The following is an 18519-nucleotide window of genomic DNA, read 5'->3' as shown; positions in this document are numbered from 1 at the left end:
CCCTGTGGCAACTTATTGTGAGGATTCTAGAAAAAGGTGTGCCATGGGCTGATGCACAGCAATTGCACAGTAGAGGGAACTGTCGGGATTATTCTCTGTCTTGTCCATGTCATAAGCCTTTTTGGAACTTGGTTTCTATCTGTCTCATGGAAATGGTGGTCTGTCTTCTTCCCATCATTGTCAAGTTGGAAATGGCCAGGCTGCCCCTTTCCTGGGCAGGTCAGTCAGGCCGGGAGGCCCAGGATCCGAAGGACCAGCGGTGGCCTTCCTGGGGCACCGTCTAGACCTGCCAGACTGAAGGGGGGACTGGCTGACCCCAGAATTGTAGCCGGTGTGCCCAGCCCAGCTGTCGCTCCCTGTGCATCGGGCACTGGGGCCCCTGTCCTGCCTTTCTTTCCTGCGGGGGTGAAACCCTCCAGGAGCCGCTAACATCTTCCTCTGACTGCTGTGCTGGTGTTTGAGGGTCAGTGGGCAGCTGGGGCCGAGGCCCTGGTCCAGCCTCCGTGCCCTCAGGCTTGTCCCTTCATCTCTTGGGGCCTCACTTTCCCCATCTGCAATTTGGCAAGGATGGTTTTGACCCCTCCTAGGAGAAGACGAGAATGCTGTGATGCTGTGACCGTAGAGTCAGATGAGGGCAATGACGGCCACCCTGGTAATGTTTGCTGCAGTTTCAAATCCAGATGTGGAGTCAGACACTTTGTCACAGTCCGGCATCTGCCGTCTCCACCGTGTGCCTCTTTCCGGGCGGCTTGTCTTCGGGTGCCTGAGAAACCCTGTGAGTCGGGGAGGGCAGAGGGTATCTGACCCCTCATTTTGTGGATGAGGACTCTGAGATTCAGAGACGGAGACGCCTCCGAGTGGCGGGGCTTCCTAGTCCCATGCCGGCAGGGACAAGGCTGGTCTGTGTGGCATGTCTGACCCCGTGCAGACCAAGTGGAAACCCACTCTGGGATCTGGCCGCAGAACCCTCTGGCCTCCTGCCACTGGTTTTGAGCAATTGGTGATGGGAAGGGTTGAGGCGTTGACAACTGGAGCCCAAGGGGTCTCCTGACAGTCCCATGGAGCCCATCCCGAGACTAGATCGGGAAGGATGTTCACCTTGGCTGAGGCCGCCCTTCTCCCCCTTTCCTCCCTCACCTGCCAGCTTGACTGTGCCCGGTGTGGGCACAGCCCCGTTGTCTCTAAATCCTCTGCACGCCTGTTTTCTCAGGTGGTTGCAAGGGGAGGGGAGGCTAAAGAGAGAAGCCGGGCTGAGGGGCAAAGCTCTGGAATGTCCCGGTGAGGTGGTCAGGTAGCTTTCTAGGTGGCTTGCAGACTGCCTGAGTAAGAGCAGGGCAGAGAGAGCAGCAGTGACAAGTGGGTTTGTCCAAGGGCCACGTACATATTTACAAGCAATTTGCACATAACCTATACCCTGAACACAATTTTTATAATCTGTCCCTGGGAACATTCAGATTTGTCTTTCACTATTGCTCTTTCCAAAGATGGCGGCTTCTGGCTTTGACTCCTCTCTTTGCCTCCCCACTCCTGTCCCATTTCCCCCCCGATGGCTCTTGCACAGGGTAGGTGACTGGGAACAGAGTCCGGCTATGGGCGTGAGCCCAAGAGGGCTGGGCCAGCCGCAGCACCACTGTTCTTTAGCACCACCCACGCCCCCACTGCTCCCTGGCGGCCACCTGTCATCTGTGAATGGGGATTGGGGCACCCCCGGCAGCCACCTCTCCTCTGTGAATGGGGATTGGGGTAACATCCTACCTGGTGCACAGTGCTTGGCACTTAGCAGATGCTCAGCGAATCTAAGGATAAAGTGAAGTTAGAGATGCGGGGACACAAGGAAACAAAGAGATTCATAGAAGAGCCTCCTCTGGGCCTGGCTTTTGTGCCTGTGAGGGGCAAGGCTGGGGGGGTGGAGGGTGGGGAGACTGATCCCTTGGGAGTCCTGGGGAGGGGAGGAGTTGATTTCCCACTCTGTGGCCAAAGGAGGCATTTCTTTCTCTTCTTCGCCTTGCAGGAAGCAGTGTTGAGGATGAGGGGAGCAGAAAGGAAGGGCCAAGCCTTCTATTATTTTGTTTTTCAGATTGAGAATCTGTTATTAGCAACTTAAGACGCCCAGGTCTCTAGCCAAGCACATTCTGTTCTCCAGTCTTCTTGGGGGAAGACTCTTAGGGGCCACGGCGGGGGCTAAACAGGAAAGGGGAGCAGGTCAGCAATTTATGATGGACTGTGTGGTGTCCTGGCCTGTGCTAGGGAATAACTTCAGCATGGGGCCAACTTGAGCCCAGCCCCGTGTGGGGAGAAGCCCTTCTGGATGGCACGGCATCCCCATGTGATCCCTAATGGCTCTTGTATCTGGGGTGAGTGGGCTTCCCTCCCTCGTGCATGCTCACCGGGCCTTGGGCTCCAGATTTCTCCCTGTGAAGTGGGGTCAGGGCTGTGATGCTCGGAACAGAGCCACCGTAGAGTTTCTCAAGAGAGCAGATCTGGGAAGACACCTACAAGGGAAGAAAAGTGTGTGAGCAGATCCCGGAAGAGGGCGAGCGGGCAAAATGGCCGCCCCTGTGGAAAGAGTGGTGCACAAGCAAAACAACCCCCTTTCTGCAAAAGTGCTGAGCGGATGGAATTGAGCTTGGTGACCACGAGATCGGGCCACAGATAGAGCTCTGTGGGTGCCTGGGCTTTGTGGTGCAGGTTGTTGTGGGGGGTCCTGGAAGATGATGCAGAGGGCAGGAACAGTGCCCGTGGTGCCTTCTCCCCCGGGCTGGCCTCCACGACCCCCTGGACTCATCACCGGTCCCTATTCCTGGAAGCAAGTCCCCTTCCTGTGTCCACTCACGTAAGTCGACTTCATTGACTTCTCCTCAGTCTCCTCCCAACTGGCTTTGACGAGAAATAGCCGCATTGGCCGTTCTTCAAAGGGTCAGCGTCCTCCAGGCGTCCCTGGTGCCAAAGGGCAGAGAAGCCTGCCGTGGCGGGGAGCTTCTTAGAGTCAGGGACAGTGGTGCCGGATGCCCTCACCTCTGCCTCATGGCCGGGAGGAGCCCAGGCCGCTTTGGGGAGCAAACCACTCAAGTGAGTTACTTGCATCCCAACCGGGTGCTTGGTTGGTGCCATTGGGTGGTTGGATCAAGGGCAGATTTGCTGGAAGGATCGAAGCTTCTGTGGAACTGTGGAAAGATCTGGGGCTCAGAATGTGTGCATGGGGGATGTTGGGGGAAAGGGGTGTTGGGCGGTGAGAGAACGGGCCTGGTTTCTAGCTGTGAGATTTGGACTATTATTATTTTCCTCACACAGCTGACGGCCACTCAGTCCCCAGATGGGTTACTTGTCCTGTGTTCTCTGAGTTGACATCCTCTTCCTCAGCTAGCTCAAGGCTCTTTCCAGGGGTTCATGAAAGGATGAATTACAGGATCCGATTTCTTGTAGTTACGTTCAGTAAGTGTGTATAGAGCTCGTACTCTGGGTCCGCTACCGGGCTTGGGGTTCATTAGCCACCCCTGGGTCCTGCTAAGATGACTGTTAGTGGGGCACCTCTGTGCCAGAAGGCTTTAAGGAGCAATGGTGGCTGAGCTACCAGCCCTGAGCCTTGCACAGTAGAAGAAAGGGGCATTAGCTTAGATTGCAGTTAGGAAAAGACCACCAAGGTCAGAGCAGGTCAATGGGGAACCAGAGAATGTTTTCAGAGAACTTTTAGAATGGCTAGCTCATTCATTCAGACTGAAACTTCTCTCATTGTTCTATGAAAAATTCCAACAGAACCCTGTTCTTTTCCTTTCCATTCAAAGACATTTTTGCTGCCTCACATCATGCTGAACCATCTGGTAATCGAGACAACTTTCGCTTCCCTGCCAGGGTTAGTGGGCTCCCAGGGTGTGGGGCTGGCAGTCCTGGAGGAGTGAGGGGGGAGGGATATTGCACTTCCCTGTCTGCCCGGACCCATGCCGCCCTCGGCTTTGGTCCTGCCAGGGCCCAAGTAAGTACGGACGGCCAACTTTCCTGGGAAAGCCAGCAGGTGCCATTTCTTGACAAATGGGCAAATTTACGTTGTACAGGATTGAGAATTATTAATCTCTAGATGCCTTTTTTTTAAGTGTTTATTTATTTATATTTATTTAGAGAGTGGGGGAGGGACAGAGAGAGAGAGGGAGAGAGAGAATTCCAAGCAGGCTCCTCGCTGTCAGCCCTGAGCCTGACAGGGGGCTCCATGCCACAAACCGTGAGATCTTGACCTGAGCCACAGTCGAGTCGGCCACTTAACCGACTGAGCCACCCGGGTGCCCCCGGGTGTGATGTATTTTTGAACAAATATGATACTCGGGGAATGGATAAGTGTTACGAAGCCCTCATGATGTGAGGGAATCAGGTGAGGTGGGGGCGGGGAGGAGACCAGACTGTGCCCACAGGGAGGCTGACATCTGTCCGGGGAGGTGAGGCAGAACCCTAGGCAACAGCTACGCCACAGGAGCAATGCGGTTCAGCCGAGTTGGCCGGGGGGCCAGGACTGATGGAGCCCTTTTCCACCTCCACAGCCTTCGGTTGGAAGGCTGGGTGCACGGGGAAGTCAGAAAGACCCAGGTTTGAGGGCTGGCTCTGCTGCTTCAGAGCTGTGTGATTTCCGGTAAAATACTAGAATGTTCTTAGAGCCTGGTTTTCTCACAAAGTGGGAAGAGAATAAAATACTTACTTCACAAGGTGAAAAGGATTCCATGAAGTGACGTACATATTACAGGGCCAGTTTGGTTCTGTACCTGGCTTGGTACAGGGCCAGTTTGGAGAAGGTTCTGGTGAGTGGAAGCTGCTACTCATATGGTAGCCACTGAGGCGGTGCTTGTTGGGGCTTGTGCTGCGGTGGGAGAGGTACGGCTTTCCCGGCCCGCCTGGATGTGCCGACAGCCCTCCCTCGGGTCTCCCTTGGGTCTTGGCCTCTGGGATCTGGGAAAGGGAGAGGAGCCCCTCTCCAGAGGGGCGGGGCGGGGGTGGGGGGGGGAGATGGGGTGTTGGCTCTGACACCTCCCTCAGCCTTCCAGAGTTTTCCTTCTTCACATGCCATAGGCAGAGGCGCTCGCCGCAAAGCCCTCAACTGTAAAATGCTGCCGTGTTGGAAGGTTTCAGTTAAAAGGACTGATTATGTGGAAAGTGTTCAGAGCAGCGTCGGGCGGGCGGGAATCTTATCCAGGTGTTTGCTGCGGTTCGTGTTGCTGCGGTCATTCTGTTACCAGCGTGACCCATTCACTCCAAGAAGCAGGGGTGAGAGTGGCTGCCCCAAGTGTTCCAGAAGCTTGGAGCAGGGGCGGGGCGTGGGCCCCCGTGTGCGGACCCCGCCATGCTGGTGCTGGGGAGCAGCCCAGGAAAGCGAATGAACTTGTTTGTCACGCACTTGTGCAGACGGGGCGTTGCCGGGTGTGACAGAAATGACCGTCCGGCCCTGAACATCTTTGTCCTTTGCCCAGTGTCGTCCCTTAAACTGGTCACTAAGGGCGGGGGCGGGGGTAGGATAGATTGTTGTAAAACCTATGAAATTCACATGCAGTTGGGAGTGCTTTGAGGCATGAAACCAGCACGTTTGCAAAACCCAGCTGCCAGTGAGTTGTAACGATTCATGGTAATAAACAGCCTTTAACCAACCTTTGGACTCCGGGCAGCTCAGGAGCTGTCGGCGAGGACCCGGCAGGAAGTGGAGGCTGCCCCTCAGCACCCAGCCCTCCCGGTGGAGAGGGTTCATTGGGCTTGGCTGGCCTGTGGGAAGCAGCCTCTTCTCCAGGTCCCTTGTACTCTGGTTTTGGACTTGGAGTCAAGCAGATCTGAAATAGGATTCTGCCTCCATCCCTTGGCTTCAGGTGCCTCGTCTGTAAAATGGGTCTTGTTGCTGCTGAAAATATCTGTGAAGTGCTCAGCTTGTTGTGATCACTCAGTAGGTACCGTGGCGATCTTTCTGCCGATTTGGGCGGCAGCCTGAAGGTGGAAGCCAGGGGCTTGGTGGCTCTTGTGTTTCCACGGCATCCAAAGACCTTGGAGCCCTTTCCCCCTTAAAATTTTATCTCTGGGAGAAGTAATAATTCACTCCCTGTGCAAATGGAAGATCGGAGACCTTGGAGGTCGGGTGATGCCTCCTGGGCCCCACAGTGAATTAAAGGCATCCAGATCCCTTTCCCTTGTATGGAGCTTTATAAACCATCAAGCATATGAAGTGCTTTGACATTTTTAAAAAATCACTGTGCTGAGGCCCCTAGCAATCTGGTATTTTGACCCCCAATGTACAGATAAGAAAACTGAGGCTGAGAATTAGGGCTTGCTCAGGACTGCATACTGAGTTTGTTTCAGAGCTTGGGGCTCAAACTCAGAACTTCTGCTTCAAATCCAGTGCTGTTTCCAGAGCACATTCAGAATTCTCACCCGGGCCTGTGTGGACCCCCTCTGCAATTATTTTTCCCTCCATTCAGGTAGTTCTGTTAGGGTGGATAGTCATGCGCTGGCAGGGAGAGGGTTAAATTCTCTAAGCGCCAGAGCTGGTTTTGAGCTAGGCGCCTGCAGTGACCCCAGTGTTGACCCCCACCTCCACCCCTATCTCCCGGGTCAGGGCAGCAGGCTGTGGGGGAAGGGAAACAGAGTGGCTCTAATGGTCCAGTGGGGGCAGAGAGAGGGCTTGGGGAGGCAGGGGCAGGGAGGAGAAGCTCCTCTCCCACCCTCTTTGGACAAAGATGGACAAAGATGCCAGTGGCCTTATGGTTTCCATAGAAAGTGCTTAAGGGTCCCTTGTGGTAGACCGCCGTCAGCCTGGCCACAGAGCACAGGCAGCTCTTAGAGATACTGGGACCCTGTGATGTGTTCTTGCTTAAGTGGAAACTGGGGCAACCTTTACGAGTAAAGGCACCGCTGATAGAATAGCAAATGAATCTTAGGGCTGGATGGGACTTTGGTCCCAGTCTGCCATTCATCGAGGAGGAAAAGGACAATTCGGGTGGCCCTCGGAAGCCAGCATCTGTGGAATAAGTGGATGAGTCCCTGATTGTTTCCCTTCTCTCCCAGGTCCATCTGTCCCATCCCCCACCCTGTCCCCTGCCTCTGTTAGCTCAGACCCTCTGGTTTAGAGCTTCCATTTGGACCACTGTCTCTATGTACTCTCCTCACGGACCTTGAGAGAGGCCCAGAGCAATAGGATGCCTGGCCCCGGTGTGCACAGCAAGTTGGGGCAGATCTGTTCTGGAAACTAGGTGTCAGCCCAGTGCTTTCCTTGAAACGGCCACCCTAAGAAGGACATCGGAGAGAAAGAGTTCCAGGAAGGCCAAGGAACCGACTGTAAGGGAACCTAATCTCTTCTTCTCTCCCCCTCTTCCTGCCCCCAGATCCCTTTCCCTCCCTGCTGAGGAATCCCAAATACACCTGTCCCTGCATGGCAGGTGGAAGCCTTTAATTGTTCCTAGAGGCGAGGGAAGCATGGAGGGGACAGCCTTCTAGCTGGTGGGGCAGGTCTGGCACTGTCTGGCTCTGGCCTTTTCTAGACACTTCAATTAGTGATGTTAATTATGGCTTTGTGAGCATGGGGTTCTCCAAAGGTAGCCAGTCTCCAGCCTGCCGCTCTCCCTGACGCCCGTCTGACATTGGTCCCCAGTCTGTGAGGCCGCGTTTATGCTCTTGCCTCTGCCCATCTGCAAGATTAAAGGTGCCATGAAAGTGTAAATAAATTATTAGCAGCTTCATGGTCTCCGTCTTTTTTTTTTTTTAATGTTTGTTTATTTTTTAGAGAGAGACACACAGAGCACAAGCAGGGGGAGGGGCAGAGAGAGAGGGACACAGAATCTGAAGGAGGCTCCAGGCTCTGAGCTGTCAGCACAGAGCCCTACACGGGGCTCAAACTCACAGACTGTGAGATCATGACCTGAGCCCAAGCGGGATGCTCAACCGACTGAGCCAGCCAGGCGCCCCATTATTTTAACCGTTTCTGATTGTACAGTTCGGGGGCAGCGAGTACATTTCACGTTGTGTAGCATCATCACCAACCATCTCCAGAATTTTGCGTCGTCCTGAACTGAAATTTGTACCCAGTGAACAACTCCCCCTTCCCCTCTCCTTGCCCTTGGTAACCTCTATTCTACTTTCCGTCTTTATGAATTTAACTACTCCTACCTCATATAAGCAGAACCAAATATTAGTCCTTTTGTGTCTAGCTTATTTCCCTTAGCATAATGTTTTCAAGGCTCATCCACATTGTAGCGGGTGTCAGAATTACCTTCCTTTTAAGGCTGATAACAGTCTGTTTTATTATATATATATATTATACACACACACACACACACACACACACACCACATTTCGTCTGTTCATCCTTCTGTAGACACTTGGGTTGTTTTTCCACCTTTTGGATGTTGTGAATAATGCTGTGATGAGCGTGGGTGTACAATATTTCTTCATAGACCCTGCTTTCAAATCTTTTGGGTGTATCTTTTGGGTATATTCCAGAAGTGAAATTGCTGGATGGCTATGGTTATGTTTAATTGGAGGGTGGGGGGGATCTGCCATATTGTTTTCCACAGCGGCCGCACCATTTTACGACCCCATCAACAACTGCCCACATTCTTGCCAATACTTCTTTTTAAAAAAAAAAACAAAAAACAATCCATTGGGGCGCCTGGGTGGCTCAGTCAGTTGAGCGTCTGACTCTTGGTTTTGGCTCAAGTCGTGATCTCGCAACTTGTGAGTTCGAGCCCCACGTCGGGCTCTGTGCTGACAATGCAGAGCCTGCTTGGGATTCCCGTCTCATTCCCTCTCTCTCTCTGGCCCTTCCCTGCTCGCACGCGCTCTCTCTCTGTCTCTCTCAAAAATAAATAAACATTAAAAAAAATAGAAAAATAATCCATCATAATGGGTGTGAAGTGGTATCTCATGGTAGTTCTCCATCTTTTTCGGGGAAGTCAAGGCCCTGAGAAATGCTGCGGCAGGCCTTCCCCAAAGTCAAAGCCGTCAGACCCTGGGCCCGAGCTTCCGGGCCCCCATCTTTCCACCCTCCATCTTGTACTCCCTTTGCTACTCTGTCCCCAGCCTATCAGGAGGGGGCAGGTGACATCCTTCCGCTGCCTTGCCCTGTCCGTCCTCAGATTGTCAGGGTGCTCTCCTTCCCATTTGTCACGGGAGCCGAATGGCCGTGACCCACCAGAGGTGTCCAGGGAGTGCGTGACTTTGAGGGCGGAGAGGTTTAAGTAACAGAAAATTTCAAGAGTGGAACCATTTCAACCCTGTGCTTTGGTTAAAAAGAAATGGTGATGCAGCCATAGAGGGGAGGATGTGCAAACATTACAGTCGACTTTGTAAAGAATTAAAAAAAAATTTTTTTCAGAAATTTCTGATGTTTTAGGAACATGAAGACTCCCCCTGATAGACTGTTTTTTATTTTTTAAGTGTATTTATTTTGAGAGAGAGAGAGAGCGCGTGCACAATTCGGGGAGGGGCAGAGAGAAAGGGAGACAGAGAATCCCAAGCAGACTCCCCACTGTTCGCGCACAGCCTGATGTGGACTCTTACCCACGAACCACGCGATCATAACCTGAGCCAAAATCTAGAGTTGGATGCTTAACCGACTGAGCCATCCAGGCGCCCCATGACAGACTATTAAGTGAGGGGAAAAGTAGTCTAAAACTTGCTTATGAGCTCAACAGGGGCAAAGAATACTGCATAGAAAAAAAGATTTGATGGAAATCTGCCAAATTCTGTTCAGTGGCCACCTCCAGATTGGTGGGAAATGGGTGACTTTCAAATTTCTCGGTTACCCTAAATTTTGCAGATTTTCTACAATGAGCACATATCCTTTGTATTCAGGAAAAAGGATGATAAGAAAATAAGAATGAGGGCAACCATTCATTAGGCATGTGTGTTGCAAGGGACTATGAAGCAGTCAGTTCTGCGCGATGCCGTTGAGCACGGCATGGGTGGGAAGCTAAGGCAGCAGGTGTGGAGGCGTGGGGACAGGTGGCATGGAAAGAAGGCCAGAAAACAAAGAAGCTGTAACCGGAAGGGAGGTCAGGGGCTAAAGCAGCCCCGTGCCTTCCGGAATGCTGCCTCTCATGCACCCGGAAGATACCGTGGTAGGGACGCTGGCTTTGGGTCGCTTTATCTCTGCAAGTGGTGCGACTATTCCCAGGACTGTTGAAAGAATTAAAAGAGCTCATCCCTAAACGTGACACTTAGCATATTGTGTGCTCCGTTCCTGGTGTTTGAGAGCTGGGTTCTGATACTTGGCTGCTGGGCTCAAAATCACCTCTAGGCCTCGGTTTCTCCACCTAAGATGGAGGTAATAATACCATCTACCTCTGATTATTATGAAACCTAAATAAATTAATATGTGAAAGGTGCCTGGCACATAGTAAATGCTCAGTTAACGTTAGCTACGATCCGAGGGGGTCTTCAGCTGATACACACCAGCGTGTCAACCAGTTGTTTGTGGTCAGCATCTGCCACCTCATCTGATTGTCCCATGAGTCCCATCTAATTGGTCAGTGCCCATCACTAGTCCGTTATTTTGACTGTCCCCCTTACTATCTTATTATTAGCATTGTGAGCTCCAGATATCAGGGTCCTTCCCAGAATCGCCTCATCCTACCGCTTTGCCGGTGTGACTCTTCCGTTGAAGTGGTCCTGCTTCCGTTTCCAAAGGGTACTGGTGATGCAGGCAGACTGGGGTGCAGGCGGCTGCACGGGGGGGGCGTTTGATGAGCATTTGGGGTGAAATCAGAGATTCCCTATCATGCTGCTCTCCTCCCCTTGCTTCCCTGCCCTTCTGAAAAGGAGCCAAAGCCAAGAAAAAACAGCCACCCATAAATAAAGGAGACCACGAAAATAACAAAAAGAAAGAAGAAATCTTGCTTCTGTGGCAGGCTTGGCCGCCGATGGGGTAGATAATGGGGGAGGAAACACGGCCTTTGCGGAGAAAAAGAACGGAACACTTTGTTCGCCTGCAGAATGAATGCTGCTTGAGCAAGAGCCGCTGAATTGGGGTTTCCGATGAGTGAGCTTGTCTTGGGGGAGATGGTGGTGATTAGGCTTACACAAGGCACAGGTGGCATCCCACCCAGAAGCCGTGGGATGGGGGAAGGGGAGACGACGGGGGAAGGGGAGGCGACGGGGGAAGCCGCAGACCTGAGCCGGTGCCTAACGGTGAGGCCAGGGTGCCCAGGTCCAGCCCAGGGGCCCCGCCCCCATGACCTCAGTGCTGCTGGTCACCTGGTTCCTCCACCGTCTGCCCAAGCTGGGGAGCTAGATGCTTGAATTGCTCGGGAAACCCCCAGACCTTCTCTCGCTGTCTTTCTCCGTTCTCTCTTGTGGCTCCTTGCAGGGGAGGTACATCCCAGGGAGGAGAGAATGAGGCCAAAGTGGATTTGCTGATTACTCGCATGCTGGCCTTCTGGGTTCCAGGCTCTCTTCCTGTCGACACTGCCTGGTGGCCCTCTTTCTTGGTGACTGGCATTTGCCGAATCCTCTCTCTTGCACCAACTACCCGTCCCAGTCACCTGCCCCTGCAGTGAGCGGCTGAGGCAGGAAGAGGGAAGAGAATCAGGTGCTTTTTCCTGAGCCCTTGGGGATCCAATCCCAGGATGCATGTGGAGGTGCCCACGTCGAGAGGGGGCTGTGGGCGTAGACATGTGTGGAGGCTGATGTTTGAAGTGACTTTAAGGAGGGCGACTGGAACCTGTGCTGGTTTGGGCTGAGCACTCGGGTTAGCGGAGGTTCCCTGGGGGCACATTCATTCATTCATTCATTCAACCTCAACAAGATGAAGTGCCCGTCTCCTTTGCGCCCAGCATTCTGCTGAGTATTTCTTGTACACTACTTATTATTTTTTTTAAAAAGCTTTAATTTGGGGGCGGCTGGGTGGCTCAGTCGGTTAAGCCTCCAACTTCGGCTCAGGTCTTGATCTCACGGTTCGTGGGTTTGAGCCCCCGAGTCAGGCTCTGTGCTGACAGCTCAGAGCCTGGAGCTTGCTTTGGATTCTCTCTCTCCCTCTCTCTCTCTGTCCCTCTTCTGTGCTTCCTCTCTCTCTCTCAAAAATAAATAAACATTTAAAAAAAAGGTCTATAAAAAAGCATTAATTTTTAGGGGCATCCGGCTGGCTTAGTTGGTTGCTTAAGCGTCTGACTCTTGGTTTCGGCTCAGGTCATGATCTCTTGGTTCGTGAGTTTGAGCCCTGTGTGGGGCTCTTTGCTGACCATGCCGAGCCTGCTTGGGATTCTCTCTCCTTCTGTCTCTCTGCCCCTCCTCTCTCATGCATGCTCTCTCCCTCTCTTTCTCTCAAAATAAATAAACTTTAAAAAATTAAAAAAAATTTTTTTTAATGTTTATTTATTTATTTATTTAGAGAGAGAGACAGAGTGTGAGCAGAGGAGGGGCAGAGAGAAAGGAAGACACATAATCTGAAGCAGGCTCCAGGCTCTGAGCTGTCAGCACAGAGCCTGATGTGGGGCTCAAACTCACGAACTGCGAGATCATGACCTGAGCCGAAACCAAGAGTCGGACGCTTAACTGCCTGAGCCACCCAGGCGCCCCAGCTTTAAAAAAAATTTTTTTTTTTTTTTAAGATTTAACTTTTAAAGTAATCTCTACACCCAACGTGGGGCGCAAACTTAACGGCTGCGAGATCCAGAGTCGCGTGCTCTTCCGACTGAGCCAGTAGTGATGTTCACTACTCATTAATTCCCCAACAACCGTGAGAGTGGGGTCTCTTTGGCCCCCTTTACCGATGAAGAAACTGAGGTGTAAAGAGGGTAAGTGTCAGGCATTCATTGGGTTCCCACGCGGAACAGTATGGAACTGGGTGACCCCCCGCCCCCCTCCCCCAGCCACTCATTGGCTCCCTCACCCCCCAACTTCAGATTCTGATGTGGATGCCCGTTGCGGGGGGTTCAGCACAGCTGTGTGCAGGTGCCGGGCCTGTCCTGGAAGGCCTCGACGCCACCCACCGGCTGTTGGTCACTAGTCCCAGGAGAGTTGAATGCTTGGCCTACCCATGCTCCTAGGGAGGGGCGCGCGGGGTTTGAACCAACTGCGCGCTGGCCCACGTGGCTTAGACTTGACGCCAAAAGCAAGAGCCAAGGGCTACCCAGCCCACCCTGGCACCGCTGGGAGGGATTGCTGACCAAGCCGACGCTTCGCCCAGCCTGGTGGGTAACCCGTGGGTATTTCGGGCTGTTCCTACTCGCCCCTGTCCCCTCCTGGGGGTGGCAGGGGACTGCAGGGGTTAACAGAACAACACTTGATCTGCGTGGGCTCCGGAGGAAAGGCGGGAGCTCCTGAGTGCCGCAGAGCTTTTGTGTCATCACCCGGGGAAGGGAAGGTGCAGTGGCGTGGCCAGATAAGCAGTGGCCCCGACTACGTGGGGTTTCCTTGGCAAATCCGGGTTCTTTCGGCCTGTCCTCACTCTGTGGCGCCTGGGTGCCTGACTCAGGCCAGGGGAGATTCCGGGGTAGCTGGGGACACCGCCGGAACATTCAGACCTCCCGAGCGGAGACAGGGCCAAAGGGAGGGAGGCCTGCTGGGAGCAGATAGAGAAGGAAGAGGGTGACGTGCCCCATTGCCCTGTGGGTCTTCTGTCTGACCACGCGGGGGTAGGGAAGCCTTCCCCAAAGAGTGATGGGGGCTCTCAGGGTGCAAACTTGGGTTTTTTTTTTTTTTGCTTGGTTGGTTTTTCTTGCTTTTTTGCAAACATCGCATGGGGTCCCCTGAATAATTCTATGAGATAGTTATTATTCGTTCCAGTTTAGAGATGGAGAAACAGAAACTTCCTGTGGTCACACAGCTAGCAGTATGAGGAGGGGCCAGGCTTCAGACACAGGACTGGTTGGCAACAAAGACCATTTTCTTTTCTTTCTTTCTTTTGTTTTTGGTTTTTTGTTGTTTAATGTTTGTTTATTTTGAGAGAGAGAGAGAAAGAGAAAGAACAAGCAGGGGAGGGGCAGAGAGAGAGAGAGAGAGAGAGAGAGAGAGAGAGAGAGAGAGAATCCCAAGCAGGCTGCCCTCTATCAGTGCAGAGCCTGATGTGGGGCTCGAACTCATGAACCATTAGATGAACTCATGAGCCACGACCTGAGCTGAAATCAAGAGTCAGATGCTTAACGGACTAAGCCACCCAGGCGCCCCAAAGATCATTTTCTTTTTTCTGTGTCAGGACACTTCCCAGCAGTGCTGGAGGGTCACCCCTGTACTCCTGCCTCCCGGAGAGGTGGGGACAGGGGAGCCTGGGGACCTGCCAGGCATGCTGGGGAGGGAAGCCAAGGAGGGAGGGGGGACAGACACTCCTTGCTTTAGGTCTCTTCCTCCTCCCGCTGAACATATGTTCTGTGCCAGGTTCTCTGAGTATATGCTGCCTTCTAATCACAAAGTAGGTATTGGGATCTCCACTTTCACATGAAGAAACTCAGGTCTTGAGAGGTCGAGTCTTTTCTCCAGGTTCTCAAAGCAGCCTTGATTTCTTTTGACTAATTCTTCCTTGGCCGTGACTCAAGTCAAAAACAACTAGAATCCTCTGAGCGTTGAAGACAGTGGCCAGTCTGTCTGTGCTGGACCGGATTCTGTTATCTGGGGTAGAGGGAGAGCGACGGCGTGTTGGCCGATAGGAAAAGATGTCGCTTTGGGCATCACTGAGGCCTGCGTTCAGACACCTGCTCTGCCGGGCCTTGGGGAGGACAGGGAAATGCGCGGTGAGCTCCTCACTCAGTGCCTGCAGCTGGAGTGAGTGCTGTGCCCTTGAATGCTCTTTAGCCTCTCCTTCCTTTGGTTAATGTTTGGGGCTATCCCCAAAGGGAGGCCTTTGCCAAGCCAGTCAGCCCCGGCTGCACCATTTCTGCGGTGTGCCAGCCCTGGGCTGGGCATGGCTGGTGCAGAAGACCAGACACATTCCCCTGTCTGGGACATAGGCCTAGACCTGGTCACCAGGAGACAAGAGCAGGACTGCAGGGGCCCCCTAGCACTTTCGGTGGGCTGGAGACAGATCCAGTCACAAAGGCAGGAGGGCCCCCAGAGAAGGGACTCCAGGAAACACTGTTTACTTCTCAGTTTTTCCCAGGCATGCATCCCACTGGAACCTCACCAGAACTTCCAAGCTGTCCCCCTGCCCCCTCCTGTCTTTTCCTGGACTCTCATCCTGGGCTGGAAAAAGACTCAGGTGCCTCAGAGACCTAGGACAACCAGATGGAGCCATGGATGGGACCATCACCGCTATGGTCTCTCCCTGGCTCCTTCAGTCCTCTGTGCCCCGGGTTCAACTCAAACTGGCAGTCATGAAACTCAGGCTGGATCTGGGCTTCTGGGGGAGCCTGCCGGCTCTCATAGGCTGGAGGACAGGAGCTCGGGAACTCAGAAGTTTCCATCGGTTGGTATCGGCTGCTCTGTCAGGTGAATACCACTTTGGCCTGCCCGGAACAGCCCAGGGACTGGGGGTATTGTCTGTGACCCTCTCCTGAGCTGTGCTAGACCAGAGAGCGGCGCACGCCCTGGACCCGGTACCCCTGGGGCCCGCAGAGGCTGGAGACGGTGAGGGGGCCCTCTCAGGAAAGCTTTTCCCCACCCTTGTAGCCAGCCCAGCTCCCAGCTCCGAGTAAACATCAGAGATAGGATCGGGCGTAGCCAGGAAGGGTGGCAGGGTGCGGCCTGGGAGAAGAATGGCAGGATGTGGCACCGGGGCACCGTTCTGGGCACCCACGCCTCGGGCTATTGTTTAGGGCTGCCTGAGGCTCTCAGCTCTCTGGGGCTTTGAGAGGAAGTGACATTCCCCTGGGACTCAGGCCCTGCCCCACCCCTGCCGAGTGGATCTCTCCCTGGCGGTGCCCCTTGGAGTGGGCTCATTGAGCTTGGAGTGGGGAGCCTGCAGGCTTGGCGTGTGCCCGCTGGGGAAGTGTAGTCATGGCCCTCCTTGGGGGGTCTGCCTGTCTGCTCAGGCCGTCTTCCTGTACCCCTGGGTCTGAGTCACCCGTCATGCTCCGATGACTGGATCTCTATCTTTATCTGCATCTAGATATTTTTTGCGGGGAGGGGGCTGTCGTTGTAGAGGGAGGAAGGGCTGAGGGTGCAAACTCCTTTGATTCCAATCCAGCTGGGCCGGTCGTTGGCTGATCCGGGAGAGGAAGCGGCTGGTGATTTGTTTTGGGTAGAAAGGGGCTCGTGCGCGTGCGCCCGTGGGTGGGGGTCGGAGGGCCCAGGAGAGGGTTGGTTGTGGGGAGGAGAAAAGAGAGAGGACCGGCACCTGCAGTCAGCTTTGTCCTATAAGAGCCTTGTTCTGAGCGGCTGGCCCTCTGGAGTGCAGGCGTCTCTCTATGCCTCCTGCAGGGCGCTGGGCTCTGGCCTGGGGCCTCTCTGCCGCCGGCTCACAGACTCAAGGCTCTGGCCCATCAGGGGTGAGGATGGCCTGAGCCCTCTCCCCCAGAGGCCTTGACCTCTTACAGATACTCAGGTGAGAGAAGGCCCAGGAGGAAGGCTGCAGGGGGCCTGGGGAGTGGATGCCCTAGAAGGGAAGGGTGGGGAGAGCAGGGGTGCTGATCTGTATCCCAGCTGGTTCCGTGTCCCTACACCCTGCCTCTAGCCCAGAAGCGGTACTGCCGAAACAAGCCACGTGAGCTGGGCCTCGGTTTCTCCATGTATAAAATACGAGTCAGGCTGGGCAAGAGGGGGTGGAGACCGAGTTCACAGGAGCACTTCCTGGGTGGGAGGCCGACGGGAGTGTACGTACTGTGGACCTGTGACCTCTGACCGGGACCTGGGGGAGCCCAGCAACTCATAGCTCGCGGGAGCCGAGGGTCCTTTGGCTTTTAGACCTCTGGGGAGAGGGGCAGGTGTAGCTGCTGACCTTCAAGCCTCCTGAGAAACCACGTGGTAATGGAAACGTGGCGCGTGCTTTTTGAAGAAGGGGTAAACAAATCGAAGGGGTTTTAAGTCTGGAAGAGACTTAAGACTCCCAATAGGGTCTTTCTTTATTTGTTTTTCATTTCGGAGAGTGCGAGCAGGGGAAAGAGAGGGAGAGAGAGAGAGAATCTCAAGCAGGTTCGACACTCGGCGAGGAATCCGATGCAGGGCCCAATCCCACAACTCTGGGACCATGACCTGAGCCAAAATCAAGAGTCTGGCGCTCAATCGACTGGCCTGCCCAGGCTTCCCCCAATAGGGTCTTTAGATCCAAAAGGGGTGGAAAGTGTTTCTTACCGGTCCCAAGGTAAGAGCAAAGGAAAGGGGTTTGCTTTGGTGCCGGGGGGGATTTAGTTCGCTAGCCTGTAGGAGCTTAGATGTGAGGGGGAGGCAGCTGAGGCTAGCTGGAGGCTGGGTGATGTGTAGGCAGCTTCTACCCGATGATGATAACATAGATGGTCTGACTGATGATGGCTCAGCTTAGGAGTTTTCAACTTTATGAGGGTCAGAAAGCCATACGCATTCAGTAGAAACGATACTTTGAATTTTGATCTTTTCCCAGGCTGGCGATTATACGCTATGATGCAGAGTCGTGATGCTGGCCAGTGGCAGCTCCCAGGTAGCCACCAGATACACTTCTAACCGATTCTGTGCCTGTTTTTTCCCTTTTGGTGAGGTATTCAGTAAATTACATGAGCTCGTCAACGCTATTCTACAGTAGGCTTTGTGTAGATGATTTTGCCCAACTGTAGGCGAAAGCAGGTGTTCACGTTTAAGGCGGGCTAGGCTAAGCCCAGGATGTTCGGTAGGTTAGGTGGGGTAAATGCATTTTCGACCTAACGTTCTTTTCAACTTCCGATGGATTTGTTGGGACATAACCCCGTCATAAGTGGAGGAAGATTTGTCGTAGCTGTCGCTCATTATGTGTCCAGGTCTGCTTTGTGGCTATTTTGCTGAGCTGTATACTCTGCTCGTTGTATGAATATTTGTTGAGCACCTACTATGCTCCAGGCATTGTGCTAGACTCTGGGGCTACAGTGGTGAGCAAAACCAGGTATGTTTTCACAGTGTCCTGGGGTGGGTGGGGTGCGTTCCCAGGCTACTGGGCAGTCTGAAATAAGCATGTAAAGGTATCATTACCAACTGTGATAAGTGTCCTGAAGGCCAAGTTTAGGGTGTCATAAGAATGTAAAACAGGCACATATTCTAGAGTCTGGGGTGTTAATGGAAGGCTCATCCCTTCATGCTGGGTTTTCTTCTCATTTTACGGAGGAGGAAATGAATTCAGAGAGGTTAAGTCACTTGCTCAAGATTGCACGGCAATTAATTGGGTAGAGTTGGATTTCAGATTGTACCCAGGTCCGTCTGACCCCAGGTAACTTTTCTCTTAACCACCTGAGTCTAGCCCATCCTGGGCTATAGGACAACCTAATGGATACTCACCCCCTTATTTAATCTTCTCAGGCACTTGTGAGCTGGGGATTATTATACCCATTATATGGATGAGGAGACAAGCTCCGAGTTAATGAACGTGCCTAAGGTCACACAAGTCAGCTGGAGGCACAGCAGGAATTTGAACTCACGTTGGAGAACCCAAAGGCCTGAGTTTTCCAAACTCTGTACCATTGACCACCTGCTGACCCC

General features: G+C 53.3%; 1 protein-coding gene across 6 annotated transcripts in view; it reads left to right on the top strand.

Moving 5' to 3' along the window:
* Positions 1-18519, top strand: part of SOX13 (SRY-box transcription factor 13) — a 45401-nt gene that overhangs the window by 12716 nt on the left and 14166 nt on the right. Inside the window, exon 1 of one of the 6 annotated variants that reach the window (XM_053209728.1) lies at positions 1950-2833. The exons of 4 other annotated variants lie outside the window; for them this stretch is intronic. In XM_053209728.1, coding sequence (XP_053065703.1) covers positions 2712-2833 — 122 coding nt within the window. In that variant the 5' untranslated portion in view covers positions 1950-2711. Of the gene's footprint in view, positions 1-1949; positions 2834-16181; positions 16427-18519 lie in introns of those variants that run through there. One more of the 6 variants, XM_053209730.1, reaches the window with a different exon arrangement.

The sequence above is a fragment of the Acinonyx jubatus genome, chromosome E4 (assembly GCF_027475565.1).
Source record: "Acinonyx jubatus isolate Ajub_Pintada_27869175 chromosome E4, VMU_Ajub_asm_v1.0, whole genome shotgun sequence".
Taxonomy (NCBI): Eukaryota; Metazoa; Chordata; class Mammalia; order Carnivora; family Felidae; genus Acinonyx; species Acinonyx jubatus.
This window is presented reverse-complemented; position numbering and strand designations above follow the sequence as displayed.